General features: G+C 54.3%; 5 protein-coding genes across 5 annotated transcripts; 3 read left to right on the top strand and 2 right to left on the bottom strand.

The window, feature by feature from the left end:
- Positions 1-2,774: 2,774 nt before the first annotated feature.
- C8A04DRAFT_36617 (uncharacterized protein) lies at positions 2,775-3,457 on the top strand (the record flags this gene model as incomplete). The annotated part of the gene is made up of 2 exons (XM_062783582.1): positions 2,775-2,988; positions 3,081-3,457. The coding sequence occupies 2 exons, from the start codon at positions 2,775-2,777 to the stop codon at positions 3,455-3,457; spliced, it is 591 nt and encodes a 196-aa protein (XP_062637735.1).
- Positions 3,458-5,644: 2,187 nt separating this feature from the next.
- On the bottom strand, positions 5,645-9,157 carry C8A04DRAFT_36616 (P-loop containing nucleoside triphosphate hydrolase protein; the record flags this gene model as incomplete). The annotated part of the gene is made up of 5 exons (XM_062783581.1): positions 5,645-6,210; positions 6,539-6,626; positions 6,729-7,720; positions 7,777-8,928; positions 8,998-9,157. 5 exons carry the CDS (start codon positions 9,155-9,157, stop codon positions 5,645-5,647), a joined length of 2,958 nt encoding a protein of 985 aa, XP_062637734.1.
- Positions 9,158-9,623: 466 nt separating this feature from the next.
- On the top strand, positions 9,624-11,016 carry C8A04DRAFT_36615 (Thiolase, N-terminal domain-containing protein; the record flags this gene model as incomplete). Its single annotated transcript, XM_062783580.1, has 3 exons — positions 9,624-9,738; positions 9,816-9,891; positions 10,008-11,016. 3 exons carry the CDS (start codon positions 9,624-9,626, stop codon positions 11,014-11,016), a joined length of 1,200 nt encoding a protein of 399 aa, XP_062637733.1.
- Positions 11,017-11,328: 312 nt separating this feature from the next.
- Positions 11,329-12,658, bottom strand: C8A04DRAFT_11541 (WD40-repeat-containing domain protein; the record flags this gene model as incomplete). The annotated part of the gene is made up of 5 exons (XM_062777011.1): positions 11,329-11,521; positions 11,636-11,979; positions 12,058-12,124; positions 12,176-12,275; positions 12,355-12,658. The coding sequence occupies 5 exons, from the start codon at positions 12,656-12,658 to the stop codon at positions 11,329-11,331; spliced, it is 1,008 nt and encodes a 335-aa protein (XP_062637732.1).
- A 586-nt stretch (positions 12,659-13,244) lies between these two features.
- Positions 13,245-15,968, top strand: C8A04DRAFT_27814 (uncharacterized protein; the record flags this gene model as incomplete). The annotated part of the gene is made up of 4 exons (XM_062780421.1): positions 13,245-13,269; positions 13,343-13,492; positions 13,549-15,489; positions 15,565-15,968. 4 exons carry the CDS (start codon positions 13,245-13,247, stop codon positions 15,966-15,968), a joined length of 2,520 nt encoding a protein of 839 aa, XP_062637731.1.
- Positions 15,969-16,185: the final 217 nt, after the last annotated feature.

Below are 16,185 nucleotides of genomic sequence, written 5' to 3'. Positions count from 1 at the left end.
TTATGGACTCGTCGTGGATGTACACTACGAGTAGGGAGGGTAGTCTCGGTGAGCTTTTTTGCGCTTCAATACCCCAGAGTATCGGAGATAAAGCCATGCCCGTATCCCCCGTCCACACCCAAAACGACCGTCTCATCACGAACCCTTTGCACCCTCCCCTAAAGGGGGAATACTGAAATTCTAACGCAACTCGGCCAGCTTCCCCGAGGTTCCCCAACCAAGCCTTACATACTACTCTAGCACCACACTTACATGAACTTGGTAAGCTCCGATCGCTCACCCACTTCCCTGTTCAACCGCCGTTAGAGGTAGGTAGGGCATGGGGTGGCAAGTCAGGGTGACAACACAGGTGCTTGTTCCGTCAAGGACGGGAGGTGAGGAAGCTGAGCGCCACCCGAGCTGTCGATGGGGTGGTGCCACTGGCGCATTCCCGGCAACGTCCATGGTGGGGGGGAGAGAGGGGCCTGTTGCGCGTGCCGAAGGAGCGGGAGGGCCGGGACGAACTGCGATGTCAATTTGTGTTTGTTCTGCTACTGTCTACGCTTATGTATGTATGTACTAGTATTGCGATGTTGCATGCAGGAGGCTTAATTGGGCTCTAGAGAGCGTGGGAAACGTTTTTGGAAAACGCGAAACCCACCGACGCTGTTAGCGACATAATGTAGTGTACGAGTAGGCTAAAATGCCTAGCGATGGTATTGTGCGCGTGTATTAGTAGTATGTGAGCCGTCGTGCACATAGGAGTTTATACCTACCTGGCGTGCGTCCTATGTATCGCGCCGATATCACCCAACTTTGCCGCGCTCGAACAATGGAGATTGGAGATTTGGTAGAGAATTCCCAGGTCCAGACCGAGCTCCCAATCCAGAACACAGGTCTCCGCACTCCGGGAGAGTCCCCGTGGATACGCATGAACGGTTTCGATTCGCTAAACACTCCTGCCGTCAGGCGACGGCCCAGATCGATTATTGGGCGGATCCCGGCAAACGCAATGGTGCGTTTGGGAAAAGTCGGGAAGTGTTTCAATACCCAGAGCCGGTGTAATGTTGAAAAAAAAACACTCCGGAATAACACTTTGCGCCTATCAAGCGGCATCCCTCTGTCCATTCGTCACAATCCTGCACTCCCGTTCTTGTTGCCCAGTCGTCACGACGCGACGCTGAGACGCAGACACAGCGAGCGACGTGACGTGTGTGGGCAAGTTGAGACTCACCAACGGAACGACCTTCGCCGCTAACGCCGTGAAAGACGGGGGCGTCTTGGCCCCATTTTTGTCACATGCTTGGATCCTTGCAGGCAAATGGGGAAGGGGGGGGTCAATGCCGTTGGATGCCGAGGGATGGCTAATTTCATGTTACACAGTCCCATAAATCCTTGAGCCTTGGAAACGCAGTTCTCGCCGTTGAACACCCTAGCATTGGAAACTGGTAATTTGACACGTTCGACAAAGGGCAATCGGGAAAGCTGAAGCTGAGAACACGCGTTCGGATGAGAACTGGGGTTGTTTGCCGAATGAGGTGCCGAATGTCTCCGCAGCTTCCAGTCCGGATCAGGGGGGTGCGGATCGACCATTCCATTCTTCTCCATCACATGTGGGAACCGGATTGCGTTCGTCACCACGCGTTGTGGGGGAAAACAAGCCCACCCATCCATCGCGTTCCATCCTTCCCAATAAGGAAGACAAGCTTCTTGTCTTATTAAAACATACTGTGTACTCGAGTATAGTCGACAACGACGGTGTTGTTTCCCAAATCCTCGTTTTCGCCCAGCCGAGATGAACGTTTTACGTCGGCAATTCCTTGCATTCCATGCTGTCCGGCCTGTGTTATACAAAGACCTGCCCGAAAGAGAAAGCGGATAGAGACACGGCGGGCTTTGAGATCAAAAAATAGAAGCACAATGGCGGTGCGTGCGTTGCGGGCGCTAACCGCTCCCGAATTGGACAAAGCACAGAACATCCAATGTGGAATGACCCAGCACCATATTCGGCGTTCAGAGGTTCAAAACCGCGGATCTCTATCCTCTTTCTCCAACATTGCCGTACCATCAAGCCGATTGCAGGAAGATAATCGATGGACCTGGCGTCACTGCCGTTTATCGCGGGGATGTGCTTCACAGCCCCGAAGCCATGGCTCTTCTTGTTGTTCGAGCGTTCTCTTTAACAGGGGATGCAATCAGGGACTCCACATGGAGCGGCATGGCATGGCAGGGAGGTAAACCCCCATCCGCCAACGTGTGCATGAGCGGGACGGGATGCTTGACTTCCAGGCGGACCAAACCATTGCTTCCATGAGCGATGGACACCCCGAAGACGACCGGGGTATGGCTGAAGTTGGCGGCGAGGCCCGAGTGCACTTCATATGAGACTGATTGACTACTAGTAAGATAATTCTCAATGAGGAGCCTGCGAGTAAACACAGCACACAATCTTAAGATGGTATCTCGGGATCTCTGGAGTTGTTCGATGTGGGGTATCTGGTAGTTAACGTTAGAGGGTCACTTGGTCCCCACACCTCACGTTAAGTGGCACTGATGGCTGAATCAGCAGGGTTCAACCTCGACATCGAACCCGGACGTGAAGGCGACTCAACATCAACAGTTTCGCACGAACGCGGACCGTTTGTAATCCTTCGATTTTCCACGTCTCCCGATCGGACTTCAGCAGGACCGTTGCTTCGGCGCTGGGAGTATCTTTGTCTATCCCACGGGAACTCAAGTCGCGCAGTTCGAAACGAAACCCCCACACGGACCAACCCCAGCGCTCTTCACCCAAAATGAGCCGAGATCTCGAGAACGCCAACCCCACCATCCTCAACGTCTCGCAGCTTCCCAGCAGGCGGAGCAAGCGCCCGGAAACAAGGCGCGGGCCCGATTCCAAATGCGATAGCATTGTCTACCCCGAGCAGCACTGGTCCTATGGCATAAACTCGTCGTCCGACGAAGGCGAGGATTACGCCGAAGATCCCGTGGATGAGCAAGACATATACGGTACGTGCCGCCCTTCCGAAACCTAACCCTTGTCGACGAGAGAAGGGAGGGGTGCAACACGTGGAAAGAGTCGGACGACTCACCCATCGCAGATCTCATCTCCACGATCTCAGACCCCGAGCATCCGCATACGCTGGGGCAGCTGTCCGTCGTGAGGCTCCCTGATATCCACTTGAGCCCTTCGCCTGCCGAACTCTCAGATCCAGACTCACTGATCACGGCTTCGATTGATCTCACCCCCACAATCAACCACTGCTCTCTAGCCACTGTCATTGGCTTGGCAGTGCGCTGCCGATTGGAACAGACCTTGCCGCCGAACTACAGAGTGGACGTCAGAATGAAAGATGGATCACATGCTCAAGACGATCAGGTCAACAAGCAGCTAGGAGATAAGGAGAGGGTGGCAGCGGCTTTGGAGAACGACACTCTTCAACGAATGGTGGACAAAATGCTTGAGACCTGTACATGAGCGAAATAGGACCGAGGGGGGCTGTGCGCTCCCAAAAAAATATTCCGGTCCGGACAGACCGTGCTAAAGTCAGAGGCTGGATAGCCCGTGTATGGCGGGCATGTGTGCCCGTGAGCGCCTAGCATGAAAGTTCGGATTTTCGGATCGCGAAACCCCGAAACAGGTTTCCCATGCGGACGGCCGGGCAAGCGCAGTCCCGCGATGATGGGTGGCCGGGCGGCTTTTTATTCCAAATCTTAACGGTGTAGCCCTACGTGCATTCCCTGACTTCTCGCACCAGCCTAGGGCGTTGGGTTAGGTTTCGAGTAGGGGATGGGAGTCTACGGCTCACGTGCACCCCTTCACTGTCAACTCAGCGAGTGCCTGACTTGATGGCCTGGCCAAAATCTAGACCGCGTATGGAGGGGACAGGATAAATATAAGGACACTGTCATTACACATGAAGAAGCACGAATTCTTGGGGCAATTTGTTCTACTGGGATACCTGGCACCGTCCCGTTGGCCCCCGTTTCAATACCTAGTATGCTGTGGTATGTTTTCAAGTAATCTAATCCTCGCTAGCTCTTGGGGATATGCTTGAATGATCAGATCGGCCAAGATTCACCGATGGCAAAAAAGTTTCACTTCGATCGAATACTTGGGGTATATGATTGCCGTTCTAAAAACTTCACGGTAAATTTAAACATACCCTAGAACTCGTTTCGATGACCTATTCATCTAGATACGACGATCTGAAACGGCAAAACGGGCGCGGTTTGCTTAGAGAGTGTTACATAGCAACCCTAGTAGTATCTATATCTAGCTCCTCTGCCAATGTTCTCAAAGTCCGAGGGCAGCTTTAAATAGTCCCCTTACATTCCTCAACCGTGCCGTGTTATACCATGCCATCATTGAAACCTCTCTCTACACTACTTAGCTAAAGCAAGACGACCCGCATGACATCTTGAAGTCGGGGTTCGAGCTGCTCCGGGTCGAACGCCCCAACGTCGAACATTTGGAGTAGAGAATTACTAAGTGCCGGTAGGTGGAGAAGAAGATTGGGAGGGCACGTGGAAGCTGGCGGGAAGGGAGAAAAAAGGGGAAACAAACAATATGCCTCATCATTGTCTCGGCTCGTAGCCTTTCCGGTGAGGGCTGTCACCGTGCTATGGCAATAATTATGCCAACCATCGGATAGGGGTTTACTTGTCGGAATGTGGGGAAAACGAAGTCACTGGAATTCTCATGCCATCCTTCATCCTCACATGGAAAGTCTAGGATGGGGGGCCGTTAGTAAGAGATACCGATGATTTCATTGCAGAGAAATAAAATAATTTATAGCGATGTTTACGAAGTGGTACGCCGAAAGCCAACATAGGAATTGGAGTTTGACATCTTCCCCCTTTTTCGCCGATGACATGCAGTCTGCAAATGTCATCAACTGACCCCCCAAAGGGCGCTGGGGTCTCACCACGCTGCAGACTAAACTGCATCTATCAACTTGCCCCCCCAAGCCCCCCCAAATATCACGTATTTCATGTCTCACCACTGAGCAGCTGCGGACGGCTTTCCTTCCCTTGACCCCCGCGGCACAACCCCAAAGTGCCATACATTATCAAGTTTCATAGATACCACATGGTTGCCGCCGAATAACACAATCACAGCAAGGAATATTACGCCACCACCTTGTCTTTACACCAGTTAACAGGGTTCCTAGATCGGGTAAGACATACAGATGGAACGATGTGCGCCATACGACACAGCACGGACGGGTGCCGTATCCGACGGGTGGGATCGACGACGCCACCACGTTGCTATAACGCGGACGATGGTGGCGCCGGCGCCATGATACATGGGAAAATATCCCATGGTGTTTCACGGATTGTGGAAGAAACAGTGGGGCAAAGCAGGGGGAGGACTTTTGGGAGATATTGATGGTAAACAGGTAACCTTGTACAAATTACCAGGCGCGCATTATTCACGCAAACCATCTGGCGTAGGGATATCTCAAGGCACACGGCCGTCATGCTCATTGAACTGGATATAATCACACCTCAACATCCCCACACATAGCCCTGCAACGCCAAAACACCAAGATGCAAGAAGTAAGCGTGTAGTCGCTGGCATTAACAAGCCCGGCTACTCATTACAGAAAGCGGCACGAGGCAAGACCTGAGACCATAGGTAGCTCGGGCTAGGTTGGTCTCCTTACGCGCCATCTAGCGTCCCGTCCTCAACTAGCTTCTGGTAAAACTCGGCCTCAAGGAACTTGGCCACGGTGACATCCTCGCTCAATCCCTTTCTGCGTCTTGTCTTAAGGACAAAGTCCCGAGCCGTGGCTAGTGGGGTAGCCATTTGCAGAGGGCGCGTCACCACCTCGCGGTCGAGCGGATCACCAGGGACAATGTTCCAGCGGTCGAAGACGAGCGAAACCATGGCGCGGCCGGGGGTGTTGATGCGTAGGTCAGTCTCGAAACCGAAGGAGTCGATTACGGGGAGCAGGCCGTCCACACGGTACAGCGGCGTGCCAGCGATTGGGCCATCGGACAGCACGTGGCCGCGCCGCCGTGCTAGGATGTTGTACACAGTACTGACGGCGTCCTGCGGTGCGGTCATGGAAACGGAGTACATGGGTTCCATGAGCCGCGGAGAGGCCATGAGGAACGATGAATAGCACGCTCGCCGCGCAGTTGGAATGATTTGGCCACCCCCACGGAAGATGGCCTCCTGCGCGAGCGCGACATCGATGAGGCGGAATTTGGTGTTGCGGATGGCTAGGATCAAGGGCCGATTAGTTAGTCATTTGAAAGTGATACGTATACAAAGTATGGAGACGGCTGAACGCTGGGAGGCTGCTATAGGGGGGAGGAAGCGCCGGATTTTCGCGGCTGGCCCTGTGAGGGTGTATGGTAACAGAGCTTCCCAACACGATCGAGGGGAAGGAGGGGAGGGGGGAGCCGGCCGATGTAGTGTAACCGTTGCGGCCGCATCTCGCATCGCAGATCGCTCCGCAGAGGCCGTGGGATTGGTAGGGAGAGCCTGGCGTGACGTATGGTGCTGGAGGCAAATATGACAATAGAAAAAGAAAAGAATGTCACATACGTTCCTCGCAGAGGGGCCCTTCTCGGGTCGCCCAACTGAACCCTTGGCGGATCGTTTCCTTGACCGTGTTTAGCCGTTTCTTGTCGACCTGCAGTAGCATCCGTTAGTACATCATGTTCCTGTCACGGAGCAGGGCGCGTCTGGTAGGGTTCGTCCGTCAACTGTGGGGATGGGTGGAGGATAGACCCACCTCTGTTGGTAGTGTGTCGTCCTGCAAAATGTTTGGCCCCATCTCATCGGGACCAAAGGCCCATATGCTCCTGGCCGCGAGCATATCCCAGCCATACTTTTCCTGGAAAAACTTGGCCGTTTTGCGCACGGGATCGCGTATCCGGACCGCCCCAGACTCAATATCCTTGGCGATCCCGTCGTCCAGTGGCTCCGCGGCCATGGTGATGGTATTTTTCTTGTTGGGTGTGATGGCGTAACACTTGGTCGCCGACATGTCTTGGACTGTCTCACAAAAGCGAACAACAGGATCCGACACTCTGACCTCCATGTCGGCGTAGAGCCGCCGCAGGTCGTGGAGCACACAGTCCATGTAGAGCTCACCCGTACCAAGAACGATATGCTCGCCAGACTCCTCCACCTTTGTGGAAATCAAAGGGTAGCTTTTGTTGATCTTTCTGATGCCGTCAAGCATCTTGGGCAGTTCTGATGGGTTGATCGGCTCGACAGCAACCTTCAAGACAGACTCAGTGAAGTGTGATAAAGGCTTGAAGATATAAGCATCCTCGTCGTCCTCGAATTTCTTCTCGACGATGGTAGCCGTCTTGACAATAGAGTTGTCAACACCACCCAGAAGCACCCAATTGCCCGCGGGAATACCGTCCGTCGGAATATTGTATCGTGTTTCCGCAATGAAAACGTCAGATACCCTCCCCAGGGCCATGTCTTCCTCGTCGTCAATTGAGTACCCCTCACCAAGCACCCGGACTTCCGTGCCAGGCTTCACGATGCCACTCATCACACGGCCGAACGAGTAGAAGCTTTTGGCGTCTGATGTGTTGAAGAGCTTCGTTACATAGATGACCAAAGGACCATTTTGGTCGCACGTCTTCATTGACTCGGCCACCTTGGTGTCAAGCGGGCCGGTGTAGTACTGTGCTAGTTTCTTCTCGGCGGCTTCAACTGGCGAAGGAATGTGCTGGCAGACCATATCCACAAATCCAGTCGACGGTCCTGTTTGTAAGTTAGTAATTTATTATGGAGTGAATCTTAACAAGGGCTGGACGTACCGAAGAACTTTTCGCAGACTAGTTTGAGAAGGTCCTTGGGGTCAGACCTGAGCTGGGATGGCTTAAGCTGGATTCCAAGCTTCGCTAACGTCTCCTTCAAGTCCTCTGGGCTCTCGCTGATTGTGTGCGAGTAAAGCTTGTATATCGGCTCTAGAATGAAATTGACGAACGACCGCTTCGCTTCCGGTTCAACGGGTTTCCTGGTGAAACTCCTTCTTCGCGGGTTGAAGTAGACATCGCCCCATAATCGCCGAGCAAACTCATCAATGTTGACACCGCCAAAGCTGTCCGAGTACATCTTGGCAAATGATGCCAAAGTGAAGCACCACCCCATAGAGGTGCAAGCAAAAAGAACATTACCCTTTTCGGGGCTTATCCTCTTCTCTGACCCTCGACCAGGAATCGTGTCCTCAATGACCTTGTTGACCTCCTCGATGACATGCTTGAGTTTGTAGTAGGCATCGTTTGGTGGCAGCTTGAGTTCGAGTATTAACCGATCCATCTTGTTGACAATTAGTGTGAGCGGAATATCCTCAAGCACCGCATGCTTGATGATCTGCTCTGTGTTGACCTGCACCCCCTCCACGACGTCCACCACCAGACACACACCATCCACGAGGCGGAAGGAAGCGGCCACCTCGTCGACGAAATCCACATGACCTGGTGTGTCAATGACGTTGACCAAATGTGATTTCCCTTTTGTGCTGGGGAGAACCACAGTCATCGGTGCGGCCTTGATCGACAACCCGCGGTCCCGTTCAATGGTATGAATGTCTGTGTAGCGGAGTTGCTCGTCCCGCTTCTTCCCCGTCCGTTTGTCAAGCCGGTCGGTGATTGCGTGTGTCTCCAAAACTAGCATATCCATAAAGGCCGTCTTTCCATGGTGCAGGTGCCCGGCTAACGCGACGTTCCGGATCTGGTCTGGGAAGTTCATGAGATCGGTCATGAAACCGCGGTCGAAGTAGACGGGTGGAAGGTCGGCCTCCTCGATGTTGAACTTCTTCTGCTCTACCGGCGCAATAATCGGCTGCGTCAAAGGCTGGGCATCCTCCTCTTCCACCAATGTTTCAACACCTTCCCCGTACACCTGTGCCGCTGTCGGATAATATTGTTTGTCTTCGTGGAGGATCACTGCATTCGAAGGTCCTTCATCTAGGGGTACGTTAGCTTGGTAATCAACCACTACCAACGGTGAAATCATCTATTTTGCCCAACGCCTACCATCAACATCCATGTGCTCTTCGGGTGCTTCTGGGGCAGCCTCGGAGTAGTCATCATAGGCGTAATTGCCGACGTCGACGCCATGTTCGGATTCTTCCTCCGAGGCCTCGACCTCCTCGCCGATGAAGTTTCCAAACTCGTCGTATAAATCGTCATCCATGGTTGCGGGTGGAATTGGGAATTCACTTCTGTCTTCAAAGACTGCCACCCAAACTATCGGTTCGGTCGCGTCGCGTGCTGTGATGTCAGGCTGCTCCAAAAAATTAACAGCCTCGAACGCAGCTGCAAGGCTCAGTTGTGGCTGGAAGCTGGAGCCAGCTCTTGGCACCAGCCACAAATCGTGATGGAGGCGCACCAGGTGCCAAGCCGTTGCTTTTTGACTTCCGGCGATCGGCCTGGGAAAGCTCGAGGCAAGGGCCAGACTTGCCAACCCTGCACAATGTTCAGTTCCTATTCGCCGCTGACTCAACGGCAGGCAAGGAGTCCCTGTTCCTCGGCGAGGGGCATATCTTATCGGGCCGCGCGCTTGCCCAACTGTTGAAATTCCCCCGCTACACCGACAATCCCAACTCTTCACAACAAGCATACAAAGATTTTGTCTCTTGTTGCGCACAGAAACCGTCGAGATGTCCGGCCTTCCTCCTGTTTACATTGTCTCCGTGGCGAGAACCCCCGTGGGTAGCTTCCTCGGGAGCCTTTCCAGCCTGACTGCCACGCAGTTGGGCTCCCACGCCATCAAGTGTAAGTTCGCGTGATTGTAGAGGCGCGTCCCCCCCTGGATTACGGAGACACTGGAGCTGACACGGTGACCATTTTAGCCGCTGTTGAGCGCGTGCCTGAGATCAAGCCTGAGGATGTTGAGGAAGTGTTCTTCGGAAACGTTCTGTCCGCCAAGTAGGTGACCGATCCGCGACTTACAACCCACCATGGGCTCAACATTGGCCTTACCTACCACCACCACTTACTTGCGGGTTGGGTTCCTTTCCGCTAACGCCTTTATTCTCATATAGTCTCGGCCAGGCCCCTGCTCGCCAGTGTGCCATTGGTGCCGGTCTCTCGGAGGCCACCGTCTGCACCACGGTCAACAAGGTCTGCGCGTCGGGCTTGAAGGCCGTCATCCTTGGTGCCCAAACCATCATCACCGGCAACGCTTCGATCGTCGTTGCTGGCGGGACCGAGAGCATGTCTAACACTCCCCACTACCTCCCGAACCTTCGCACAGGCACCAAGTACGGCGATGCCTCCCTCGTTGACGGCGTGCAGAAGGACGGTCTCCGTGACGCCTACGGCAAGCAGGAGCTCATGGGCATGCAGGGTGAGCTCTGCAGCCAGGAGCATGAGCTGACTCGCGAGCTCCAAGACGAGTACGCCATCAACACATACAAGCGGGCTCAAGCTGCCACTGAGGCGGGCGTGTTCACCGAGATTGTCCCCATTGAGGTCAGCGGCGGCCGGGGCAAGCCCCCGGTCAAGATTGACCGTGATGAGGAGGTCAAGAACCTGAACGCCGAGAAGCTCAAGACCGTCCGTCCGGTTTTCGTTCCCAATGGCGGCACGGTCACGGCCGCCAACGCCGCCCCCATCAACGACGGTGCGGCCGCCGTGGTGCTCGCCTCCGAGGCCAAGGTCAAGGAGCTCGGTCTCAAGCCTATTGCCAAGATTCTCGGCTGGGGTGATGCCGCACGCGACCCTCCTCGCTTCACCATTGCCCCCGCTCTAGCTATCCCCAAGGCCATCAAGCACGCCGGGCTGACGGAGAAGGATGTCGACTACTATGAGATCAACGAGGCGTTCTCGGTTGTCGCCCTAGCCAACATCAAGCTGCTCAACCTCGACGCCGAGAAGGTCAACGTCTTTGGTGGCTCCGTTGCCATTGGCCATCCCCTAGGCGCCTCCGGTGCCCGCATCCTGACGACTTTGACATCTGTTCTCCGCGAGAAGAAGGGCAAGATCGGTGTGGCGGGTATCTGCAATGGTGGTGGTGGTGCTTCGGCCCTGGTGATTGAGAACCTGCAGTGAGTGGCTTTTGCCCTGCGAGATGTGGTTGCGGTGCATTCAACATAGCTCTCGGATTGGGAAACAGTGTTTTGAGCGTTGTCCGCAAAAAAAGATAAGAATCGTGACTCTAAAGCATGACGACGTTAATAGATCGGCGGAGCTTCCACAGCTAGCCAGACCCCACTTGTAGCATCTTGGTGTATAGAGGGGTTAGGACTTGCCAGTTTATGGCACAACAAATATGAAACTACATAATAATCACCAGGCGACAGCCCTGTGCAGTGCGTTTATTCAGTGTCGATGCTCCTGGTGGCTAAGCCACTAGATATCGCCCTAGCTCCCAGGTCGCCACGCCTTCACACACCCATCCTCACCAGCCGTGAACACCAATTGCTGCTCGTCATAGAAACAAAAGCTTCTCACTAATTCAGATCCATGGGCACCCGGCAAACCAACGATCGTGTCCTTATCCAGGCCCCAACCTTCAGCCCCTTTAGAGAGATGGATCAATTGGAACATTTCTTGACTATCACGTCGTTGTTAGAAATCCCTCTCGGGTATGGTGGAAGAAAGTATACCAACGAGACAAGAGAGTGAGAAAAGGAAGCCTTAAGAAGACATAATGGAAAGCAAAACTTACTCCTGCGCCCCAACGCCAACTACCGCCCCGTCCCCGCCTTGTTTCGCCACAACATCAGCTAGGTACCTGCACCCTAGCAACTCTCGCATGTCACCCAAGTCGAGGGTCGCCGCGCCTCGCTGGGGTGTCTCATCTGCCGTGTCGTACAGCGCAAACTTCTCGTCATGGGATGCCGCAAACACCTCTGTTGTGCCCACCAAGAAGCCGGCACGATGCACCGAGCCGTGGTTGAAAGTTGCGAGCACGGCATCGTCTTCGTCTGGGACTAGGGTATCGGTGAGGTTGAGTAGTCCATCGGTCGAGCCGGAAAGAAGGTGGGACGGGTGGGTAGGGGAGTAGGTTAACTGTGCGAGGGAGATATGAGATAGGGTGCATCATAACACAGAAAGATAAATAAACGCGGATGAGAGAGTGGATCTGACCGTGGTGATGTCGTCGGAATGGCCTTCGTTGTACTGTGCACGTGGATTCGAGGGCGTGCGTAGGTCCCTGAGAACAATGAGTATCGAAAGACTGGCGAAACCTTGAGGAGTGACATACCATATGATAATTGATGCTTGGTGGTTTGCGAGTTCCGTGCCAGCGGCGACGGTATTAGTCTCGTTGGAACATGCCAGTGATAAAAGCCCAGGCAGGTTTCCTGGTTGTTAAGTTAGTTAGTTTACTTGATTAGGTCAAATGTGAACTAAAACATGATCGTTAATAGAGACAAGCCTCACCACCTATTTGCATCGCTGGCGCACTCGAGGTGGCCTGGCGGAGATCCCATAAAGAGACGGTTCCATTTTCTCCGGCGGTACACACAACCGAATCCGCAGCGCTGTATATTTTAGAGGCGGTCAAGTTGCCGTGGTCAGTCCTGATCCTCTTGACAGGGCCTTGGTCTAATCTTGGGGGATCGAAGAGGCTAATGCTCTGGTCAGAGGCTGCGGTAGCAAACCCGGCCGTCACGGGTAGGATGTCGGTGACATAGATCTCTTGCCCGGGATACCTGTACCGTCCTGAGTTGACTAGTTGGTACATGGCAGAAGTTGTGTCTTATATTCCCCGCCCCGAACCTCTTGCTGGCTAGTTGCTGGGTGTAAGTCACGCTACGGCTGAAGAAATTTTGGGGTTGGGCCGCCGTGTGAAGGTTGTATTGATAAAAGTAGGCCTTAATCAACCCCACCCCAAGTATCTATGGCGAGCCGCTAAAAAAATATTTCTACCTTATAGATGACCTGTGAACGACTTCCTAGGCATTTCGAAGACGTACCTCTCCGGGGTATCAGGATAGTGCGGGCAAACTTTGAAGAATTTGGCAAGGTGGGAAGAGCCGCCGGCCGGCCGCCAGCTGGTTCTGCAGGCGCTGGATGCTGTTCCATTTTCTCCCCTGTCAAACTTCAGGGTTCCGATACCCCTGCAGCAGCTTAGGTAAACGGGCCGCATGCATTGTTGCATCAGTGGGGAGCTCATGTTCTGGACAGCTTACCACACCCTCCAAGCCAGAAACACAACAAGGTACGAAGTAATCGGCCAGCCTTTTTCTGAACGTGTTTGGGCTCGAAGTCAACCACCAGCCATGGAATAAACCTCGCGGACCGCAGCGCCTTTATTTCTGAAGTTCACCATGAAAGGGCTTCTGGGGCTGTCCCGTAAGTCGCTGTCCGGTCCTGACAGCGAGTAGTTCTCGGAGATCACGGATTCCACTAACACCCGTCTCTGCAGTGCTCTTGCAGGTCGCCACGTTAACTCTTGCCGACGCGCAAGCCGACCAGCGAGTTTTGGGCGGTGATGCGACCAGAAACCCGCCAAAAGGTAACTCATTACAGGCAGAGATAGCCGCACAGGGCGGCGGGGAAACAGCACGAGACCCTGGTACGGCGCTTTAACTTCGAGCACCAACCTTCCGAGCACTCCACTGACGATATTAGGGTCCGATCTCGTCGACTCAGCTCTCCTCGAATTAAACAAGCTACACCAGCCGTTGCACAACCGATCACAGAAGCAACATGGCATCTTCGGCACTCTCTTGCACCTCGCTCTCAAAGCGGTACCGACCCTACGGCTGAGTGCCCCGACCCCAGATTCCTCATCGAGGCCCGTTCTTAGCGGGAAGCTCTTGCACGCGACCAAACTTCTCGAAGAGTCCGCTCACAAGAACAACTCCGATGCCCTCTACATACTCGCCGAGATGAATTTCTACGGCAATTTCTCCCACCCGAGGAACTTTCCGGTCGCCTTCGACTACTACCACCAGCTCGCACTGCTCAATGGCAACAGCTCCGCGCTCTACATGATGGGACTTATGTACTCGACGGGAATTGGTGGCGCGGTGGAGCGTGACCAGGCCCGGGCTCTCCTTTACTACACCTTTGCGGCCAACAAGGGACACACGAGGGCTGAGATGACTGTGGCTCACCGGCACCACGCAGGCATTGGGACGCCCAAGAACTGCGAGACGGCGGTCAAATACTACAAGCGGGCGGCGGACAAGTCCATTGCGTGGTACCGTTCTGGCCCGCCCGGTGGAAGAAGTTGGATTGCCCAAACACACAGGATTGCGGACGAGAACGGTGGTGCGTATGGGGAAGGGGCTAGCGCTGCTAGCGCCGGGAGTAATGCTCTCAAGGCGCACCCCAACTCCGACGCCTATGCCTCTATTGAAGACATCATCGAGTATCTCGACCTCATGTCCCAAAAGGGTGATTTCAAGGCGTCGTTTAACCTTGGAAGGATATACTATGAGGGGCAGAGGGGTCTGGACAAAAACATGGCACTCGCCAGGAAATACTTCTTCGATGTCACGCAAAAGTACTGGCGCAAGAGCCGGGCCGTTGATAACCCCAAGCCCGGCCTAGATAAGACAGCGGCCAAGGCAGCGGGCTATATCGGGCGCATGTACATGCGCGGGGAGGGCGCCGAGCAAAACTTTGACCGGGCCAAGATTTGGTTTGAGCGCGGTGACGTCCTCAAAGACGCCCAGTCTCAGTATGGCTTGGGTCTTTTATATCTTCACGGATACGGGACCAGGGTGAATGTTGGGAAGGCCATCGACCAATTCAAGGCGGCCGCCTCCCAGGACTATGCTGCGGCGCAGCTGCAGCTGGCATATCTCTACTTGGATCGTGGAAGTAACGAAGATATAGCCATGGCAAACCACTACTTTGAGACGGCGGCACGGTGGGGCAACATGGAGGCCTACTACCATCTTGCCGAGGCGAATAACCTTGGACTTACAACCGAGCGCTCGTGTGCGGTGTCCGCTTCTTACTATAAGAACGTCGCCGAACGGGCCGAGCCCCTCGTCTCCTCCTGGGCGGAAGCTAACCTAGCCTACGAGAACGGTGAGACGGAACTTGCGCTGCTCGAGTACCTTGGAGCTGCCGAACAAGGTTACGAAAAGGCACAAAACAATGTCGCCCACATTCTTGACCCGGACAGATCTCGCTTACCTATTGCCCAACTTCTGGGCCACCAACACACGTCCGCGTTGCTACAAGACCCGACCCTAGCCTTGATTTTCTGGACGCGCTCGTCGCGGCAGAACAACATCGATGCGTTGGTTAAGATGGGCGACTATTACCTGTATGGAATCGGCACAGAGGTCGACGTCGACAAGGCCGTGCAGTGCTACACGGGCGCGTCCGATTTCCACCAGAGCGCGCAGGCGCTGTACAACCTCGGATGGATGCATGAACATGGCGTTGGGCTGGATCAAGATTATCACCTAGCCAAGCGGTTCTACGATGCCGCGCAAGCGACCAACCAGGAGGCCTACCTCCCGGTCGCGCTCAGCCTACTCAAGCTGCGGGCCAAGAGCGCCTGGAACACACTGACGCACGGTAGAATCAACTCTATTCAAGATGAGCCGAGTATGTAACCTTCCTTGCCCCATACCCCTGGTCCGAATACACCTGATCCCCGGTCTGAACTAACAACCGCACCAGCCCCTAAGAAAGAATGGTCTCTTAGCGATTGGATCAACAACTTCCTGCAGGACGACGACCTGTACTACGACGAGCTGTATGAGGACATGTACGAGGACGAGATGCCTGGTGGCGACCCGCTCGATATTGACGACGGCGTCATGGAGAGCGTCGTTATTCTCGGCCTCGCCGCTGCCCTCGTGTTCCTTGTCATGTACCGCCAGCAGCGGCAGCAACAAGCAGCGAGGCGGCGGGAGGAGGAAGCCAGACTGCGGCAGCAGCAACAGCAAGGAGGCGTCCAACCAGGAGCAGTGGCTGCAGGAAATCCGCAGCAACCACAACAGCAGCAACAGCATGGAGCCTTTGCCCCACGACCGGGTGATCCAAATTTTGGGCAGTGGGCGGCTGGGGGGTTCGGGCATTGATGGTGAAGGCGCAGAAAACGGACAAAACCAACATGTGTACACAGTAGGGTATGATTCTATGGCATTGAGGCATGGGGCAGCGGCGTAACTGGGGCTTCGTTGTATGAATTTTGTGTTGATTACTATTTTTATGAGCGTGCGTGCCTTACTGGGCCATCGTTTTCCGGTTTGTGATTGTGAAAAGATGGTTGTGTGGCTCATGTCAAAGCCCAGGTCA

The sequence above is a fragment of the Dichotomopilus funicola genome (assembly GCF_033296635.1).
Source record: "Dichotomopilus funicola strain CBS 141.50 unplaced genomic scaffold C8A04scaffold_24, whole genome shotgun sequence".
Classification (NCBI taxonomy): Eukaryota; Fungi; Ascomycota; class Sordariomycetes; order Sordariales; family Chaetomiaceae; genus Dichotomopilus; species Dichotomopilus funicola.
This window is presented reverse-complemented; position numbering and strand designations above follow the sequence as displayed.